At 47.9% G+C, this 22,173-nt stretch overlaps 1 protein-coding gene across 7 annotated transcripts in view; it reads right to left on the minus strand.

Annotated features, from left to right (window-relative positions):
- LOC143371542 (serine/threonine-protein phosphatase 2B catalytic subunit 2) overlaps nucleotides 1-22,173 on the minus strand; it is a 149,465-nt gene that overhangs the window by 55,438 nt on the left and 71,854 nt on the right. For all 7 annotated transcript variants that reach the window (XM_076816824.1, XM_076816817.1, XM_076816818.1 and 4 more), the window contains exon 3: nucleotides 4,579-4,703. In XM_076816824.1, coding sequence (XP_076672939.1) covers nucleotides 4,579-4,703 — 125 coding nt within the window. The remainder of the gene's footprint in view (nucleotides 1-4,578; nucleotides 4,704-22,173) is intronic.

The following is a 22,173-nucleotide window of genomic DNA, read 5'->3' on the forward strand; positions in this document are numbered from 1 at the left end:
GGAGCCCGTTTCCGTTTCGTCGGCCGCGTTATTTCGCGCGCCCGCCCCAGCGCTCGTAAAACATCGCAGCAAGAATGACATTAACGCTCGCGGAAAACGGCGAGGCCGATTGCTTCGACGCGCCTCGGCCGCTGCGCATAATTTCGAGGCGCGCGGGCGTTGGGAAATATTGGAAACGCACGTGGAATCTCTTCCCGCTGACAAAGTGTGGAATTCCTTTGTCAGGCTTAACTATGCATTAGCAGAATCTGCTCGCAGAATTGCGTGCTTCTGGAACAGAGGAAAACCAAGGTGCGCACGTAGACTCTTTTGTCCCGAGGATCCACGGTGACGGAAGGTTTAAGACAATTCCCGGGAACAGGCGGCATTAATACCACTTAACAGCGCGACTGATTTATTCACTTGGCAAACGGTCGCGCAGCGCGGTGTCACTCATCCAGACGAGCGTCGTGGGTGGTGTTAGTCATCGCGCCAGATTCCCTCGTCTCCGTCTGCTCTGGCTTTGTGTATCTCAATTAAAAAATCGCCCCGTGACTCTCGACGCGGAAAACTCCGTCGTTTGCCGCGTCTCGTGACGGATGTAATAGGTGGGAGCTTAGGTCAGCTTCGAGCCAGCTTTCAAAGGCGGATTACTTTAGACATGAAAATTCTGGTTAGCGAGTACGGTTGTTCCGGCTGGATTTCGAATGCCTTGGAATTCGAATAGCAATTCAATTAGAGCGCACCAAAGGACTACGAGAGGCGAGCGAACGCGGCAGGCAACGCGGAATTTTCCGCGGGGCGAAAATTCTTCCGCTCCCAGCGAGGAGCCTTGAAGTCAACTAATTTCACTTTGTTAATCCATTCGACTGTCTGCGTTCCCTGAGATCCCTTTTGGCCTGGCAGTCCTTCGGCGGTCCCTTTGCGGAGCCAGTGGAGCGACGCTCCCTTTTGCTCCGCGCCTCCTATAATTACACGCGAGCCCTCTTTCCTCCTCCACCCTTCCCACGGCGACGAAATCATTTTCCCCGCCATTGTTTTCAGGGCTGCAAAGTTTTCTCCCCTGGCCTTCGTTTTATCGACCTTTACATCGCAATTAAAACGTTAACATTGCCTACTTTCAAGTTAACGCTCGATTCTCTTTCTGTTCTCAAAGAATCGACGTAGACATATTATCGACACTAATCATCCTCGGACTGAGGGGAGGAGGCAGTTGCTACTGACTTAAGGGGAGGTTCCGGTCTAGAGCTCAAAAGAATAGGTGATCTTTAGGAATTAATTACAGGAAAACTACTATATATAATTTAGTGGAACTTTTTGCATTGTATTAAGGATGTCTTAAGTCATAGAAATATATTTTTTGTTTTATAATTAATCATTACAGACGGCACTGGGGAGTCGTTAAAGTCAAGGCGTCAAAAAATTGATTAAAATTGGTGGGACCTGTATACCTAAAAGTTATTATCCGATTCGACTGAAACTATTTTTATTTTGAAGAATATACTTCTGGCTAGAGGGGAAACCAGAAAAATTACAAAAATAACATTTTTTTAGAAAATAACGACACGAAGTTTGAAATCACTTTTTCCCTATATTTTTCATCCTTTCAACGCCTTTGAAAATTATAAATTTTCAAATTTTTGTATGTTTTCTGGTTTCCCTCCTAGCCAGAAGTATATTCTTCAAAGTAAAAAAAGTTTCAGTCGAATCGGATAACAACTTTTGGAGATACAGGTCCCATCGTTTTGAGAAGACTACTCGAATGCCTATAACTTCGGGAATTTTACGATTTTCAACAAATCCTTTTAAACACGTATTCCTAAAAGGTTGAAAATTCGGAAAATGAAATAAAAAAAATCGACTTTTAGACCAGAACCTCCCCTTAACGGGACAGTTGCAGCCTAGAGATTCTCTGGGCGAGACATCTTGCCAGCAAGTAGAACAGTCCCTCCATAGGCAGACATATTGCAGTTCCTTCCGTGGCAATGCACTGATACGTTAATATCTGAGTGCCTAATGCCTTCAGGAGGATCTATTACAGCAGCGATGCTCGGCACGAGGGTTACTGAGCGCGGCTCGTATAATCGTGAGCAGCTAATCGCGCATGGGCAAGTTCGTTGCGAAATACTGTGTCCCGAAGTGTGTTTGCGATGAGTGCTGCCAGTGTGTGCTCTACGTGACAGTCGGCGTGTGCTCCTCTCGACAACTGATTGCGTTCCCCGCGCACGTTGTTTCGATCTGTTAGCAACCACCACCGAGTGTCGGTCAGCTTGTCGCAAAAATTAGCATACAAATGCAAATACACGGCTAGGTACCGTTCCTTTCCCCTGAATGGTTGTCCTTCCGAGGGGACGAATAAAACAGGCCGCCGTGTCTCTGATAATCGCGTCACCCTTCCTCGAGATAGTATAATCCTCGCGGTCGAATATCGCGGAAAAACGAGCCAGGAACAACGTTATTTCTCCAGGGTCCAGTTGGAGCGAACTAGGGCCAGTAGTAGGGCTTCCTCGAACGATTCGACCTATACAAGAAATTCCCTACCCCTTGATGTGTTTCCTCTTTACACGTGCCATAACCATCTCCGCGATACTTTCCTTAATCTCCCTAACTTTTTCCTATACTACTAACAAAGTGGTCCTGATTCACTCCGTGCCTCGTTCCCCCTCGACCTACTTCCGCCGCGGCCAATTTTCTCGTCAATTCCCTTTTCATTCGTTGCAGTGGCTCTTCTTCTAACTCCTTTTAATGTATCCCTTTTATTTCCTTCCCCTTCCTCCGCTGTGCTCCTTTTGGGCACAGAACATTCCACTTTCCTTTCGCCACTTAAACGAAGCCCTTATTGGAACGCGTTACCTTCACCTTGCTCTTTAAAAACCCATGGCTCTTCTGTACATTTTTCCCCCTTTTAGTCCTCATTTCTCTCATTGTGCTTCTAATTAATTCCCTTTCACCTTGTCCTCGCGCTCGCCGTGCCTTCCTTGCAGGAAATGAAATATTCTATTCTTCTTCCCCAGCCCTTTGTCCCCCACCTTCGTCCCATTCCGTTCGCTTTGTCTCTTCATTTTCCCGATCGTGCCTTTCCTGTTTTATCCGCTGAACGAGAGTCCTCGCCGAACCCGCCTTGCGTTCCAAGATCCCAGGGCATCCTTCCCTCTTCCTCCGTCCTCCATCTCGTCCTGGCTCCCACCAAGGATCCAACGAAGCATACTGCGGACAGAGAGTATCGATCCCCGCGGCAGGTTCCCTCGCGTGTGCAAGAAGCTCACGCAGAAACGAGCTTCTGCGGTCGTATCCTCTTAAAACGCGCGGCAAACTCGCCCCTCTTTCAACCCCCCCCCCCGGGCTTCGTCCTTGATCCGTCCACCAGCCGGGATCCTTTCGGGGGTGTTCAATCGCGAGGACACCCTTTCACGCCGCGTTAAACAGGCCTACGGAGAGTCTTACCCTGACGAGTGAGGCAACAGAAAACCCTCAGGCGGAGGCTGTAGGAACGAGGGCGAAGATATTGGTTGCTGTCTTTTTGGGGGATTCTTCGAAATTTTCAGCTTCGTTAAATTCCTTCGGACGACGCGAATAGTCGTTCCCAGAGGGAGCATGGGCTATTTTCGGGTGAAATAGAATTTTCCTTCGCACTCGGAGTGGACTCAGAAAGCTACGAGATTCTTTTGCCAGTATTCGTGAAATTTAGAAAGGTTAGACGAATCTAAAAGTTCCACTTTCGTGGATTTCTCTGAATACAAGTTCGTGGGAAAAGTAAATGATATGGTAAGAAGAAAAATAGGGGCGGCTTTGAAAGAAGAGGATTATTAAATGGCGGTGTCTAGTTTCGTCCAGAGAGAAATCAACTCCGTTTGACAAAGCTTTCTCGAGCGATGAAATGAAAGTTTTTCGTGGAACTTTAACGTGAACACAGAGTTAAGGAGAAAACACTGAATTGCCACTTTGTGACTCGTTAATTTCCAAATTCCCTTTCTGAGTTGGATGATGACCGGGGCTGAAACGATATTCCTGTTAAATTCTAGGAGAAAGGAGCATCGGAAGGTATTCCAATCCCAAGACGTGGACTAATCGACCAAGAAACCCTATAATGCCGGTTCGAGTATAATTCCACTTCGGAGCTTGCCCCAGAAGCGCGAGATTTCAAGCCAGCAATCCGCAAATTGATTTAAAATGACCACCGCGCGCTCCACCAGCGATGCGTAATCCACGAGTAATTCCATAGAATCGCGCAACGGACGGGTGGAGTTCCAACGAGCCGTAAAAGTGGCCCGGCATTTATAATGCAAGAAACAACGGGGACCGTTAACGAGACAGAAGTCCAAGTTTCGCAATTTCTTTCCCTTTCCTCGGCGAACGCCGAGGGGGCGTTCGAGTCTCTAATTAACGAGCGACTGAATTTTAACGAGGAAATTAGAATTTAAATGCGAGAAAAAAGAGTTTCGTACAAAGGTAGCGAAAATTCGTCCGGAGCATTCTTCTCTACCCTCGGGACGGTGGTTGATTACCGAGCAACAAGATCCAACGGTCGAACGATTTGTAAGATTACGAAGAAACACGGTTACTCGCTACAGCCGTGTAAAAATGATTTCTGAAACTCACCTCGATACTGAAATAACCCCTGTCTACGTAATCGCCGAGGAAGAGATACTTTGTCGAGGAGGGTGGGCCGCCCACCTCGAATAACTTCATCAGGTCGTAGAACTGACCGTGAATATCGCCGCACACTGAAACACAAAGAGAAAGGTAGCCGTTAGATTAATCTTCTCCCAACTTGAACCGCAACTATTCGGGAAAATCAAGCGCGAGGTGGTTATTTCGTTTCATTATTCACGAAGGTAACTTTTCGCGGTGTGGTGATAGTAGATCGCCTTAAGGCTCCATTCTACTTTGGCGATCGAACAAGAAACCTATTTTCATGATTTTTTTTTTTTAGTAACGATTTTACGGATTTTAACGTTTTCTTTTGGTAATTATTTATCATTTCTTGCTGTATAGAATTATATTTTTCATATTTCCTAAATATAATTACAAATGTGTGGGTTTCAGTCGGAATGTTTGTGGCTCAGTGAGGATACTGCGACAATCCTCCTCGGCGTTAAAGTGGTACTGAAATGATAAAAATGGAATGATTGTGTCCTATAGGGGTGTACGCATAAAGTGGACTAGAATCAACCAGATATCAAAAGTAGTTTCTGCTCCATCCACAAAAAGCGTCGAAAAATAGACAGAAAATTCAGAACTTTTTTTTTACAAGGCAGCTATTTTGTAACCATTGTTGATAAATCAATAATTCTAGTCCACTTTACGCATACACCCCTACAGGACATAATCATTCTATTGTTATTATTTTAGGACCACTTTAAGGCTGAGCAGGACTTCCGCAGAGGGCCTGTGTCCTCACTGAGGCGCAAACAATGCGATTTAAATCCACACATTTGTAATTATATTTTGGAAACATGAAAAATACGATTCTATACAGCAAGGAATAGTAAACATTTAACAAAAAACAGCATTAAAATCGGTACATTAGTTTTTGAGAAAAAAAATCATGAAAATAGGCCTCCCTTTCGATCGGCAAAGTAGAATGGACCCTTAAGTTACAGATCCGAGCAAACATGGGGGGGGGGGGGGGCGGGAGGGGGTGCAAAATCGATGCGAATTCTCTTGCAGTGGACGAGACGAGATTACAGTCTGACTAATTGCATGACGGTTGCGGTGTCCACGGTACCCAACAGCCAGCACGTGAATATTTCAAGTGATTCCCACAGTATTCCGTATACAGAGAGGTTCGCGCAGTGCGTCCTGTTAATTATGCGTGCTGCTGATCCCAGGAGGGCCGCGTAAAGCAAGAACGCAGTAATTATCACGCACACAGGCGAACGTCGAGCCCCGATACACGTTACACGCCGTGCCTCGTGCTCGGCTCAGCCTCGTTCGCTGTCGCGTCTTTTGTCGAACACAAAATTGCTGCACACACACGCGAGGGTGCGCGCACGGGCCTCCCTGTTGCGAATTCTTCCACGCCCGGCAACAAGATTGCCTCCCGGTATTACGATTCACGGTTTACGGGCGTGCTTGGTGCAGAGATGCTGGGGAATAAAGGAACTGACCACGCAACGCCAATTTCTCTGTAGAAATTTTATGAAAGTAAAGAATATTCTTCTTTACCCGAACATATAATGGTGTTTCCAACGCAACTTTTATTAACCCCTCGTGGTCGCACCTTATAACGACAAATTGGGCTCACAGCAACCCAGCGTCATTTTCGATTTACCATTTTCGTATTTTTGAATCTTTTAACTTTTGAATGACAATTATATATTCGTAATGCCTTTCCCTAGAAATGTAAATTTAATATAATGAAATTTGTAGTACAAACAATAACTGTAGAAAAAGAGGATGTTTTCGTTAAAATTCGGCACATTTTTAAATTTTAATATTACGGCCCAACATTTTACAGAGATATTGGCGAAGGCATATACTTCTGGAAAAAAATTGCCTGGGGTGCGATACACCCCGTGTGGCCACGAAGGGTTAATTTCAAACGGATACATGCCAGCAAAGGGACCTCTCCGAGTTCCACTGCCGTCCGCCTGTTCCTTTAGGACAACACTCGGAACGTAATGGGGAATGGCTGGAGAGGGTGCAAGGGCCGTCAGCCGCGTTTCTGCAAGTTCGAGGTGGAGACGGGGAGGGCGATTTGCGGCCGACAAAGCCGTTTAAGCGGAAGTGGCAGCCGATCGGCTATACCCCCACTAAGCGAGTGCGAATTAACGTTGCGCGTGTGCGCAGAGCCGGGATACGGGCAGCAGAAAAGGGCAGCGAAATCCGCTCGAATCGAGGGGATGCTCAGAGATTCAAGGGAGGGCCGCGCGGCACGAATTTCTTGGACGAGCAACTTGAGCGGAGGGGAGGCAAACATGTCCAGCTTCCCAGCCACGGGACTCCATAATGCATTACGTAGCACGCGAAATGGAACGGCGCATGGAATATTACGGATTACCATTAAACGGGCCCTGGGAATTACTCGCTCTCCGCGTATACACTAAAATCTCGCGTCATTACACTTGGCTTATTCCATCTCCGAGCAGTCAGCTTTCGGGCAATTCGATCGACGATGCGGACCGTCGAATTTTTTTAAGCCGAGTGGCTAATAATTAATATTCCACCGTGCATACTGTTGCTAATTGGTTTTCGGGATGCAGCATTGCCGAGCCGCAGGCGGACGCGATAAATCCAGCTCCCGTAGTCAAACCGTCTCTTATTAATGCCAGCTCGCATACCTCCCTCAAGAATAATGGCAGCCTCAATTTTTCAGCCGACTTCCTTTCTCCCGCGTACATTCTCAGGTATAGGATCCCATTTAACAAGCCGATCCATCGGGAACTCTGCTCGCAGCCGAGATTGTTCAAACCCCCCGAAGTGATTCACTCCTCGAGTATGTACTTTAAGGGGTTAGGCCACCTTGGACGGAGCAAAATTACAGTCATTTTGGGATTTTTTTTTTTAGGAAAATAATGAAATAGACAGACAATTTAAGATGAAGCCTGTTATTGTACAACTCTCGCCTGGAAAAATCTTTTTTTTTCCTAAAAATGGCGGCCATAGAGCCGTGATGCGCAAGATCTTGAAGAGCGACGATTTCCACGGTGATCAATCTCACAGCTGTACCGTTTGACCTCGAACAAAAAACCAAAAAGTTTTATTTTCTGCATGACTAAATCTAGAGAAGTACGTAGAGGTTTTGCGATGTCTTGAATATATTCTTTGCAATTGACACTTTTATAAAATAAAAAATATGCACTTTTTCTCCCCATGGTCACCATTTCGATACGGATTAATGTTTCTGGATTTCCCTACGTACTTCTCTAGTTTTAACGTCGCTCTTCAAGATCTAGCGTATCACGGCTCTACCGCCGCCATTTTGTAGGGAAAGAAATACGATTTTTTCCGGCGAGAGTTGTACAATAACAGGCTTCATATTAAATTTTCTGCTTATTTCATTATCTTCCTGAAAAAAATTCCGAAAATGACTGCAATTTTTCTCTGTCCAAGGTGGCCTCACCCCTTAAAGGGTACCCCGCCACCTTGGGACGCTCAAAACGGCGCCAAATTAGACGATTTTTTTTCTTTATAATGCTACGAGGTTGATCACCGTGGACGTACGAAAGGACGAATCCACAATGTACCCTGTGGTACAGGGCGTTTGGGGTCAGAACAGACGCGTCTATATGGGTCGTTCGTTAAACGAAGTGGCTCGTTGCAAGGCTGCTCGTCTCGGCTGTGAAACGGTGCATAAAAATGCACTTACTTAGCCGCATAAATCGATCCGCCCCGGTATGTTTACACCGCTACATAGCGGTATATAAACCCACCCTCCTCCGAGCCACCCTCCCCCTCGCAGTGAGGATGGTAAGTAATGTCCCTGGAAGGAAAATACGACGCCGTGTACGCGCCGGGGGGCGTGAAAGATTTTCTCGCGAGGGAACACTCTCTTCCTCGCTACTCCTCGGCCTGTTTTAAATAATCGTTCGGGCGCGAACTTTGCAAAACACCGGAGCGTCTTGCGACGTGCGAGTGACACGTATACGCGCTGGCTTATAAATCTGCTCAAGGGTCGTTGCAATTAGAAGCTACTGGGTACATTAGTCAGGCGTAGACGTTAACCCTCGTCTTAAATATTATTAATATTATTTCTAGATAAGAATTTTAACTCGGGGCAACGTCGGTAACTATGGCGAAAGCTTATTCCCAGGTGCGAACGAATGAAATTTTTGACGAGCAGAAACGTAGAGTTAAGGGTGACGAAAGATGGCAAATCTGTCGCTGTTACGAAATTTGTAATAATTTAAACAGATCCGCGAGGCTTTATAAGAATATTTCTGTGATTTTCGTAAAGCGTAAGCAGGGCCTATTTATGCACTTATTTCTCCTTCCCAAGGACCCGAGATACCCACGGTGAATTCGTAACGAGTACAAGGGAGTGCTGAATTTACAGCGAACATGAAACATGCATCTAGCCAGTTGATTCTTTGCTCCGCGTATGAGGAGCTCGTTTCGTAAAGTTTAATAATTCGGGTGTACCTGTCCGTGTTATTTCCGCGAATAATACATGTAGGGGACGATGAAACTTTGATGGCTTTAAAGTAGTCACCCTCTCCAGGCCTGTTATATGTCGGAGAGGCATTCCTGGTGCATTTTCCGGACCATTTTGCGTCGCACGTTCGCCGGCGTGTACATTTTTACCAAAGCCGAGAATTTACGCAATTCAACCTGCTTTGTTTTCCAGCACAGCCGGTGGAAAAAAAACAAACAAAAGCTTTCGGAAGGTCGAGGGAGGCTGAACCGTTGCCAGCTAGCTTGGAAGCTACGATGACGGCTCGACGTTCCATCCCCTATTTTCCGCATTTGATCTGTCGACGTACACCGAGCCAGTTAAACGGGCCAATTTCGTTAATTTCACGAGGGCATTTAATGGAACGGAGTGTGTAATGGAATAAAGGTGGCGCGGGGGGGTTCGAAGCGCGCCTCATCCATCGAAACATCGGCCAAGCCGGAGTCGGAGAGATCGATAGCGTCTGGGCGCCGACCGAGTCGTCGCGCTCGCCTTTTTTCCCTGCTTTATTATCATTAGGGCGGCCACGAGCGTGACTACAAATTGCACGGGCGAGCTCGTTAATCAGACCGACGTGGGAATAATTAATACGAATGGCCGGTTTTAAACGGTCGGCTCGCCGCGGTTTAAAACGAGAACGGCGAGAACCGCGCGAATGGGAGGGCCGATTCTTGCGATTTATCGCTAATCAACGGCCAACATCGCGACGATCCCTCGCTCGCAGAGTACTCCCCGGCTTCTGGGTAACTCTTTTTCCACGGCAATTGAAAGCTGGCAGAAATTCTCTCCGTCCACATGCGCATGGTGTGCGATAAGCTCGTATTATTATTACGTTTCGGATGCAAGATTGCTCGAGATGCCTTCCCTTGCAAGTTGAACCGCGATTTACGGGAAATTTTTGGCAAATCTGGAATCTAGGACGTACAATTTCGAATTCAATAAATTGTGCGAAGCTCTGTGCATTGGTCGTTAGAAGAAAAGGATTTCTATGCACGTTTAAAGAAGTCTGATGGTTTCAACGAACATTGGACGAGGAGGAAAGGAGCGAAGAGGAGTCTTTCGACTCTGATGTAATTTTTGAATGCTTCGCTACCGGGTTTCCTCGCAATATCTCTTTCTCCACTGTCGGAAGTATCTGTAGTCGAATTTCTTTTATTCCAGTCGGCGAGGAGCGAAACGGAATCCGAGTCAAGAAGAATGAAATTGGTAAGCACCCCCGCGAGCTTCCTCAAATATTTACAAGCTACTTCGAGTGACTGACAAGTCCGGAAAATTGAGAAGAAAGGAAGCACACCTCACGACGAATTCACTGTCCCGTTACGGCAAATCACGACGGAAGTTTGCAGCATCGCGCGATTCCCAGTCGCGCGAAATCTCGGATTCTACAGGCTTCGGTAGTACTGTTGCCAGATGAGAAGAAGACCGACTACCCACAAGCTGAATTGTCACAGAGGCAAGGGGAATCGCCTGCTCGCTCCACCCTATGCCCTCCAAGAAAGTCCTACTTTTCGGTTCTTAGCGGTTGTCCATGTCCGCGGGCTGTCGCGATTTGTTTCAAGGAATTGGGTGGAGCGAGCGGGCGATTCCCCTTGCCCCTGTGACATTTCAGCTTGTGGGTAGTCGGTCTTCTTCTCATCTGGCAATAGTATACAGAGTTAATCTTGTAGCGAGGAACAGGCAGCAATAATAAACCGCATCATCAGCAGAAGCAGCCTAGACGATGAGCGAGCAGGTAAAATTCAGCATTGATTGCAGTGAAATACTTTGACAGACGCTACCTGAGCGAAGCGCTATTTTCACTAGCGCCTAAAAAAAGACTGAATCAATCCCCAAATATAAACTGAACCTTTTCAAACTTAGAATTCAGTTCACTTAATGTCACCTGGATCAATATCCTTTGACCAAACAATTTCCATCGTTCCCAAACCATGTCCACCCTCCCAAAACTAATCGCGCAGCCACGGGCTTGCCAATTACTGTGCGTTTATTAAAGAAATCTTAACGCTCATCAAATTCGTCTCGCTCTCCGCGAGCCAAACCCCCGCTAATCTGCAACCTAGGTACCACCACCCCGGCTCTAACCCTTGGCAGGTTAGTTCCGCCTGCCGAAATTTCCATTTCACCAGCCTGGCATCCCCCAGCATCCCCGCTCGCGCCGAGGACTTCATTTCCCAAGAACGAGCCCCGCGTCCGTCCCTAATCAGACTCGGTCGCGTTTATCCCGTCAATAATTGCGATTCATCGCCGGTCTCTGGTTGTTCGGGACCAAGTTCGCTGGCTCTCTCCGACTCTCTCCGTCGCCGACGTCACAGAGGAACCCATTCCGAACACGTACCACCGTAACGGTGCATCGCAACGCTCTAAACATCCAGGTCACGATAGCCCTGCTAACCTGTGTACCCGGTCGAGTCCGTTCCGCGACACGTTGACGGTGGAATCGTCGACGAGGAGGGCCGGGAGACGAGGGATTCGATGATTTATAGAAGTGTGGAACCGCTCTCGCAGAATTCGAATAGCGAACAGGGGTCTGTGGGTATGCTGGTAGTTTTTGCTGCCTAAGAAGTTTCTCCGGAAACGCACACTTGTATAATTCCATTGGTAAAGTTTCTCTGCGTCCTCCGAACAATGCGTCATTTCTATAGCAACGTAGACAGAGGGCTTTCTATGTAGTCCACTCGCGGTATGAACTTTGGAGACACTCATCCATCAGTGGCGCGGAAGAGTGTCGAGGAATCGTTCGTTTTGCTCCCAGCGGTAAGTTTAGATCAGATCAAAGGGGTAACTAGGTTCCACTGTGGAAAGAGATAGGAGCGGAGAGACGAGGCAGCCGAAAAGTGGGAAATAGGCTGTAACGTGGTTGCTGGTTTATTCTCCTCGAGTCGATCTATCGAGTGGTCACGTTTACCGGCGTCGAAGGGGCAGGTCCGTCGGTGAGCGCCGCGGCGACATAATCCAGATGCAAATTATCGTCGTCTGACATCGGTCCACGGGCGCACTTAATCAGCTCGAGCACGATAGCGTCGCGAAGAGCCACTCCGGCTCCGCTATTAGCCGCGCAAGAGAAATTCCCAGGGCGGACCTCGCAATTAGCTTAAGCAACTTCCAAGCACAATGACTGCTGCCCGAGGAGACCTCGGACGTAAGTACACGCTGCCGGATTTCCCTCACGTCGGTCGCGGGAGTTACTTCTTCCTCCTGGCGCCTCCGCAGGATCCGCGACTCCTAAGGAAAGGCAGCTTCTCGAACAGATTCCGCGACCGATTTCCAGCGAGAACTTCCGTGTACACTGATAAGTGTTCCTGAGCGGTGAATATCTGCTTGGGAGATCCAGCTGGAATACTTCCAACGATTTCGACCCTACGATCACTTTCATTCCAAGCAGACTCAGTCTAGTTTTCCCTATCGGTGTATTTCCGGAGCCCGGTAGAAATAGACGGAGGCTAGAACCCACATAGCTTCGGCTTGTTAGAAAGAGCGAAGAAGAGGGTTCAGAAGCAACGGAATCCATAGAATGTCCCTGGCCGCCACCCAACAGTGATGCTCCTAAACTGCATAGGTAATTTGTCAAACCTCGCGTCTAATCATCGCCGTCACCGCGGCGTCGCTTTGTTCTCTGTTCTACTATACTCGTTTAGAAGCCACAGCTGCTGAGCCCCACAATTCTTCCAACCTTCCCAAACCTCGCAAGGGGTACCTGAAAGGAACGGATGAGCTAGGACGCCACTTTTCCCCGGCAGTCTTTGGACGAGAAAGGAGGAACAAACACCGTCATCCGTATCTCGTTAGGTTCGAGACCTCTGTCCTGGCGTGACGTATATTAAGCTGGCGTAGCCATTTGAAAAGGCCAACGCAAAATTAATACGATATTTTTTACCTATTTATTTGCTAATTATTTGCCAAAGAATTAATTTTTTTTTTGTTCCAGCCGTTTTCGAGAAACAATGGCTACGCTACCGTAATATTAAGCTGGCGTAGCCACTTATTGTATCACTGTACCTAAGAAAGATATCAATCCCATTCTTGCAGCATATTTTTTTGCTAATTATTTCCTCTCAATCCACCGAATATTAATTTTTTTGCTGCAGTCACTTGCGAGAAGCGATGATATCTTTGTTAGGTACAAAGGCACGACAAGTGGCTATGCTAGATTAACGCTGTTCTAGCGCGGTCATCGCTTCTCGAAAATTACTGCAGCAAAAATTAATATTCGGTGGATTAAGAGCAAATAATTAGCAAAAAAATATGCCGGAAAGACAGCTTCGATATCTTTGATGTGTACTGTGATACAACATCTGGCTAAGTTAGCTTAATATTACGGAAGCATAGCCACAGTTTTTCGAAAACGGCTGCGGCAAAAGAATTAATATTCAGTGGATTAAGAGCAATAAATTAGCAACAAATACGCTGCAAGAATGGGATTGATATCTTTCTTAGGTACAGCGACACAATAAGTGCCAGCTTAATATTACGGTAGCGTAGGCATTGTTTCTCGAAAACGGCTGCAGCAAAGAAATTAATTCTTGGGCAAATAATTAGCAAATAAATAGATAAAAATATCGTACTAATTTTGCGATGGCCTTTTCAAATGGCTACGCCAGCTTAATATACGTCTCTGGCGTGTCTCGAAGACCGCGCGCCATGGAAAAGGGAGCGCGTAGGTACAGGGACCCTTTTTAACCCGGCCTAGCTCGTTGCTTCGGTCGGTTCGCGACCCCGTTTCAATTAAACGTACACGCACCGGCCGCTATCGCGTGCCGAGCTGTTACATTACACCATGTCCCTCCGCGAGGCGTTCGTCACGTGACAGAAGCGGACGCGTGCACACGCACGCGACTGGTCACGGCTCGTTGAAACCAGGGCCCGCTAGATTCGGCCAACTAATCCAGTTCTAATTACACCTGCTTCCATTCTGAATTCCAACAAGAGATCCCTGTGCCTACGAAACCGAGCACCCACGCGATCTATCATCAATAGCGGCTCCGATAACCCATCCATTACGGTTAATCCGCCCTGATTACCATCGCTCCGCCGCCCACGGGGGCCGTCGTCGTGGAGCGCCTTAAAACACACGGGATATCTCGAGTGACAACGATTAGGTCCGCTATCAGAAGCTCGCGATCAGCTCTCCAGAAGAAATCGCGCGTGCCTCTTCGTCCCCCAGCCTCGTCTTTCCATCGAGCCACCTCCGACGACGAGCCTCGCGCGGAGACGGTAAGGAGCTACGGCTATTTCCTCCGTCCTTCCACACGGAGCGAGTTACGTCCGACTTTTATTCCCGAGAGGCTCCCGGGGAGGGGCGAGAAGGAGCCCATTTTCCCGGGGACAAATGTTGCTCGTTGCGCGGGAATGCATCTTCGGGTGCATTATTACGCGCGGAAGCAGCGGCGGCGCAGCGATGTTCCGCCGAGAATAGAACGCGCGACGGTGCATCTCGCGCCCGGCTCCCGTTTAATCCGAAAAAGCAATCCGCGCTCCGGCTCGCAACCGGCTTTTATGGGCAATTTTAACGAGCACCATAAATCCGGATGATACGCCGGTGTCGTTCGAGCACCGTCGTAAATTACCAGGGGAATATTTTCGTATCGCACCCCGCGAGCGGGATCTTCCAGGGGATTCTCTGGCCACGCCTGCACTCATTTCCCTGGTACCCTGGCTCAGGAATCTCTGCCGCCTCGCGGAGGGACGGCTTCGTCTGGTTAAAGTATTGATTAGCGTTGGGAGCGTGGCCGTGTTGCCCTGTGTCGCGTACTACTCCATCGGGGGATTTTCATGCGCCGATCTACAGTTAACAGTTCGAGTGGCGCGTGGTTTCGGGAAATGCTCAGGCCTTTCCTGGGGATCGGTTTTCCCGAGGAAGCTTCGCGCTTAACCCGCCTGGATCAGACATTTAGCGACACTGGTGCGATAATTTCGAGAAATACACATCGACGTCGGTGAAGGTTTAAAGTAGTTTTCGCAGGGTGCTTCTGATAGAAAATAAGCACGTTGTTCGGGTTACTCGGTGTGCTCGAGCAATGCACTTTTTCCCAGCAGCCTTTCGAGGCGCGTCCACCCACCGAACACCGCGAAGTGCCGGACTGCACTCGGCCATTGTTAATGGACAGACAAATGGACGGACGTGTGATTGATATCGCGCAGCGTGCACGTCCACTGACCCGTGGATTAATGGCGCAGGATAAAGCCAGGATCACAGGCGCTGCGTCTTCACGTCATCGGCACGCGTGTCAAAGCTGTTTGGATATGCGTTTGAGCGCGTGCAGGCCTGTTTGTCGCGCGCATTCCGGATGGAAAATGGGTAGAACGGATCAGCCGAGCTGCACGGGTAATCCGACGTAGATTACCGAGAATGACTTTCCGGTGGGGTGGGATCAAAGGGGTAACTTTCGAGACGCCTGAGCTGCTCGTCGTTCCTCCAGGTCCGTGGAATTATTCATCGATTCCCGTGGATCGCTGGACCATTATGTGCACTGCCGTTAATTAGCATTCGGGCACCTCAGGTTTGAAGATTTGGCGCCGCTGGGCTCGAGACAATTTCGAAATTAATTCAATATAGCAACTCGCATCTGAGTCAGTGCTATTTTGCTAGATTTAAAAAAAATGCTCTTTAAGCTGGCTTAAGTCCCTGTGTTTATATTTTTTCCAATTTATTTCGCTCAAAATTTGCCGCTCCCCTAATTTTGCCACTCTTCCAAATTTTCCGCTTTCCAAATTTAACACTGTACAAAATTTTCTGCTTCCCAAAATTTATCGCTTCCAAGATTTTTCGCTTCCAAGATTTTTCGCTTCCTAAATAATTTACCATTCCCCGAAATTTGTCGCTCCCCAATTTGACGCTTCCCAAAACTTTTCGTTCCCCAAAATTTTCAACTCCCCAAAATTGATCGTTCCCTGAAATTTACCACTCCCCCAAATCTGCCGTTCCGTAAAATTTGCCCCCTAACTTGCAGCCTACTTAACCTATACCCAAATCCGTCCCTAGAACACCTGTACTGCGTGGAATAATCGTAAAAATCCTTAGAAATTTATTAAACACCAGCACTGGAGAACATTCAATCTGTACCAAATACCACTTTCTGCAAACACAGCAGGTGTCCCAATATTTATGAACGCCAATGTGCACTGAGTTTATTTTTCCTCGAGATGGTCGACATGGCGATGATCGAGGGGTTGTCACGCAGAAATTAAGGAACATCTTAAGCACAGCCACCCAGTAACTACTTTGTGTACCTCTGCCAATATATCCTGCAACTCTCTGGGAGTTTTCAAACGTAACTAGTACCTTAGTGACGCTGAGATATCAAATTGTGATGGATCCATGGCGTGTCGCGGACACGACTTACCTTTTAAATTCCCTTACGCTACGATTAATGGAATAGTTTCACTCATAACACGGTGACAGTCTGGATGCAAAAGAATGGATCACGAAATCTATCCCGCGGATCGAATAGCCTGATGGAAGTGCGTTCGAGCGTTGCACACGAACGAGAAGATTAGGGGGTTGTAACCGGAGCTTGTGGGAAACACGAGCTGCAGCTGTCCTGGCGCAGATTACAAGATTGTCTGTCTCTGATGAGACGATCCCCGTGTGCAACGGCATCGATGTAACCGTTGGTTAAATCGAATCTTCCCCTTACACGCGTCAAATGAACAGCTCCTGCGACGCGTCGAGTACAACCAGAGATACGGGAAGCCAAAGTTAACCCGACGCTGCGACACCCTTGCAAGCTTCTTTTAAACTTGGAATTGCCTTTTCCAGAGGAACACCCGCGAATTCGCGTAAACTTCCGCGTCTACTTCCCTCCCATGAATCTCCTTATACAAATCCAGCCGTTTCGAACGCAACAAGATCCAAGCCGCCCCCGTCGAGCAGCTCCACGACTCCAAGACCCCGCGCGAGTCGTCGCCGGGGGTAAGAAGTCGCGGGAGCGGGCGACGAGTGGCAAGGTAACGGGGCGCGCCGTCTAAAGATAGCAGGAAAACGCGTGGCCATTGCTAGAGAACATCAAAGAGAAGGCGCGATTGTCTGCGATATAAATAGATCGATCGAAAGTGTACCTACGTAACGCGCGGCGTGGTCGGGTTCGTCGATCGTCGGCCGTTTAAGAATTCACGAGGAGCGGCTGAAAATCGCCGCGGATCGGGCTCACCGAGGACGCCAGCTGTTCGCGTGTCCACGTGGCCCGCGTCCACGTGGCGAGATTCTAAAGAGTCACCCAAAAATGAGGCCTTTTTTAGCCTCTTTATTGGTCCCACGATTTTCGAACGGAATTTTCTGTCAACCGGTACCTTATGATGAGACATCAATTAAAAAAAAAAACGAAATTTGCAAGTTGAGGTGACAATTAGTTTCTGAGATATGGGAGGTGAAAGAAGTGAAAATTCGTTAACGCGTCAGCCGATACGCTTCGATGTACGGACTTTTATGTCAGTCCGATAATTTAAACAGTTATTTCCAGAGGTTTCGCTGACTGCTAACAACGAATTTGAACTTAGATTTTTCAAAATTCACGAAAAAAGAAATAAATATATCTTTTTTTAATATATCGTCCACCATGTTGAATCGGCCATTGTGAACTATCAAAATCTAAGTTCAAATTCATTGTTAGCAGTCAGCAAAGCTCACAATAGCCGATTCAATATGGTGGACGATATTAAAAAAGCACCCACTATAGTCATTTATATTTCTAGATTTTTATTTATTTTTTTTTTCGTGAATTTTGAAAATATAAGTTCAAATTCGTTGTTAGCAGTCAGCAAAACCTCTGGAAGCAATTTTTTAAATTATCGGACTGACATAAAAGTCCGTACATCGAAGCGTATCGGCTGAACGCGTTAACGAATTTTCACTTTTTTGACCTCCCATATCTCAGACACTAATTGCCACCTGAACTTGACAAATTCGTGTGATTTATGTCTCCTCATAAGGTATTGTTTCGGATAAAATTCCGTACCAAAATCGTGGGACAAAGAGAGGCTAATTTTTGGGTCACTCTTTCAGCTGTCAACCTTTCTCGAAATAGCCGCCTGACAGACCGCGCGATCCTATTCCCGTAGATGTGCGTTAAATTCGAATGATTTCTATAATAAGTATCCGCCGAACGTTATTTCGATCGCAAGGATAGTACAGAAACAGGCACACCAATTTAGCACGCGAAGGGTGAAGGGGTAACAGGAGCTCCGGAATAGACGTGCGCCGGAGAGCTGAGATCCACCGTGTTCTTGGATTTCCTCCATCAAAAAGAACGCCGTCCCAGGGAGCCGGAAACGACGCCATTGCCATTTGATAGCGGGTGAACGCGACCCTCGAGGCGCTCGCAATCCCTTTTCCCTTTTCCTTCTCTCGCCAGGCCTGCGCCCCTCCGCCGAGGCCTTGAAATATCACGTTATCATCCAGCGGCCGCACGTGCCCTGTCGATTAATCGGGGAGCACGCGAGGGCCGCGTATCGGCTCCCAAATGTCCTTCCAGGGAGATTATCGAGGACTTTTCGGCAGGTGAACGGTGGCGTGGCAAAGGGGGAACGCGCGCGATCTGGCTAATAAACTAGATTGCCTCTGATTATCGCGATGGAGGATCGAAAGGCGAGTGGAATATCGCTTACGGTTCCCTTGGAACTTGTTAATTAACCTGGCGCTGCTATCAACAGGGGGATTAACTTTCTGATGAATTTTTCTCGCCCCGAAGAGAAATTCAGGTAGCGCGCAAGGGAAGATCGAAGCAGATGTTTCTGCCGCGAAATTTTCCGGAGGTATTCGCGTTTAAACGCGAGGACGTAACGACGAGCGGAGAACGTTTCGCGTCTCCATTTCAGCGCGGGGGTGGGAGCTCTTTGAGGACGAAATGCGTTTCTTATTATGGATCATTACACGACTGTTATGCTACTGATGGGGTGGGGACTGGGAACGGTGATTTATCTCTCGCCCGAGATTCCACGCGAGGGTTGAACTCGATGGCTCTCTCCCAGGGAGTGGAGGAACGTCTTCGAGGCACGAATACAAATGACTCGGTGGACGAGACGTCCCCTGGCGCCCATAAATAATTACTCGCAGTCTCCCGTTTCACTTTTCCTCCGCCTACGCAGCGGCCGCCGCGTAATTCTTTATCGATTATAAAAAAAACGCGAATGGACGTCGAGCTTCTCGCAGCTACCCTTCGCTACTAAGCGGCGAGAAACGGTTCATGTTCGGTCACAGTTCCAGGCAATTTGTCTTCCCTCGAATATCAGAGAAATCCCATTGGGAATCGCAGCGCCCTCTAGGGATCCTCTTTACTTCCATCCGCGGAATACGCCGCGCAATCATGATACCATTTAATTTACAAAGACGCACTAACATTACACTGGCCTCTGAAGCTCCGTCGTATTGGAGGGTGGACGGTTCGGGTTCGAGGCGATTTTTCGCCGGAGCGTTGCGCGGGAAAATCAAATTACCGGTCGCAGTTTGGAGGGCACGTCGACCGCTCGATAACAAATCGCGGTCCACCGATGACTTCCCCCCCATCCCCGAGAAACGTACAGTCGGTGCGCTGAAGTTGAGCGGGCGCCGAAGGATCGAGCATCCGTGGTAATGAAATTGGAGCGGCCTGCGGGTGGCTTTTAATTAAATGGCCGCGGACTTTGTGTTCTTTGTCGTATGGCTGCGCCAGCCGCGACAACTTGAGCAACTATCGAACGCCTGGCAATCCACACGATTGCGCTCCGATCTCCATGCCCACGGCGACAATTCCCCAACATTCTCCCCGACTAGAATCTAGCCGGGTGCTCGTTTTTACTGGAATTCCCCCCTATCATATACCCGGAGCTTCCCATCGATGCGAACTTCCGCGCGGTCCCTCGGATTCTAATTTAATTACAGCTCGCGGGAGCGACTCGTATTATTCTAGCATTCTCGCCGCTGAAAGGGCTCCGCGCCCGCGAGTACCGCAAACAAAATACGAGCGAAGCGGAGGGAGGAGTTCCCGTTTTGAATTTCAAACAGAAGCCGGGCGAAGTCGCTCTCGTGGCGAACCCCTCGACGCGAGGGGATCAATTTTTGATAAACGGAAAATGAAGCTGGATGAGGGGAGCGGGGACGAGCCGCCGCTCGTGGAAAATGCAGACGCTAGGAAAATCGTGGGGAACGGAACGAGATCGGTTGGCCAGACGGAGGCAGCGGCACGAGGAAAGAAATTCCGACGACGGATGTAAAAAAGGTATCTCTTCTCTCGAAGGGGAGCAAAAAGGATCGCGTTGGAAGTTTCCCGGAGCTTCGTTTTGTCCACTCGAATTCCCGAGGCGAGAAGCGGTCGGGAACTTGGTGGATCTTTCCGTGGAAGATCGACGTCGCGCCTTTTATAGTCTGTGCCGCGCTGCGATTGCTAATTGAAGCTAGCAAAAACGCGGGAGTTGCGCGGAAGTGGTTGGGAGATCTTGGAGGTTTTATTCGAATCTCTGGACCCTTTTCGCAATTTCTCTGGTATCCTCGGGAACTGGCAACCCGAGAACCAACGGATTACCCATTCCCAAACGATACTCTGCGGCACTGAAAGTCAACACGCGCCAATATGAAGCCCCTGGTTTAATTAACAAGCGAAGGAGGATGCTTTACCTAGAACGGCAAACTGATGGACGTACCCGTCTAACTCGCTGCATAATTACGAACTCCGCTCGATGCAACGATCGACTGCTCCTTCGCCGGTGGCCCGGCGAGCGTGAGATATTATTTAAACGATAAACTGCATCCAGCGGATCGTTATCCGATATTCTTCGCGGGGGTTCTCGTTATTAGACGGCGCATTCGATCCGCGAGATCGAACGAAGCCAATTCAGTTGAATGGGAAGGGAAACGCTTGATGCCTCTGGGCGTCACCAGTGAAAGCGGAAAAATATGGAAAAACGGCGTTCAAGCGATCTAGGTTTAGCTTCGCAAGGTGAACCCACCCGCAATCTTTCCCCCGCGAAACTTTTGAATCTCGCAGGGATTTGCTTTCGATATTAATAATCGATGGTTTTCCGGCATTTCCAGCGCCAGCAACAGAAAGATCCTCGAGAACTTGTATTTTAAATAAATTCCATCCAATAACTGAGGGTGTATTAAAATACCGCCCGCAGTAAAGAAGCCTTCCTCGATTCTCGTATCTATTGCCGAAGCTCGCAGCTGGACACGAAACCAAAGTTTCACGGGAAAACTAAAACGCTTTACCTCCTTCCAGTTTAAAAATTAATTATCTATTAATGTTTACTGACCGAGACTAAATACGTATAAACTGAACTGTTTACACTAGATTTATTTTATTGCTCGCAGCTAGCAGCAGCTGATTTTTCTACTTTTTAAAGCCTCACCATTAAAGGATTAAATTCAGGTACTTTAGACCTTGGGCGACTTTGAGCAAAACTTTAGATCATTAGTTGTATTATTACAGTATTGAGTGCGACGGAGTTTAATTCCATACAGTCGTTTAGCGACGAAATCCAAGTTAATTCAGAATATTTTTCGTACAAAATCATTAATAATAAGATACTCAGTAATATGTAAAATATTGAGAACTTACGAAGTATTTAGGGAATAATTGTGTAAGATGATGCAACTGAAAGACAAAAAGACCGTAATTTTCATAAAGGTCGGATTCATATACGATTGGATCAACCCTAATGTGAATATAAAGTTTATTTCCTTGTGTTTTCTAATGCTACGAACACTTAATAAAGATTTAACGAAGAATTTCGCCACTTCAAATTTTGGCCGATGTCCAAATAAATAAGGCATTCTCGTCCCACTGTGCGGCGGTTGTCGCATCCACGAAGAGACGATTTTCGGGATGGAATATTATTGTAACAGGACACGGATGCTGCAGGTATTACATATAATTCTCCTCCTTGCTAATAAAAGAGTCTCCAAGCTGCACGACCCCCCGTTAATCCTGTAACTTCCAGCAGAACGACTCTCCTCGCGGTGGAAGGAATCGAAGAAGCCGAAGATCGATGCAAGCAAAAGTGTCCAGCCGTACGTAGCCACCGGAGGAGCGCGGAACTTGAAGCGTGAGTCGGCGGAACGAATCAGTGGGAACTCCAGCGGCCATCGCGGAGTTTCCATCCCCCTCCCG

Source organism: Andrena cerasifolii, chromosome 7, assembly GCF_050908995.1.
Source record: "Andrena cerasifolii isolate SP2316 chromosome 7, iyAndCera1_principal, whole genome shotgun sequence".
Taxonomy (NCBI): Eukaryota; Metazoa; Arthropoda; class Insecta; order Hymenoptera; family Andrenidae; genus Andrena; species Andrena cerasifolii.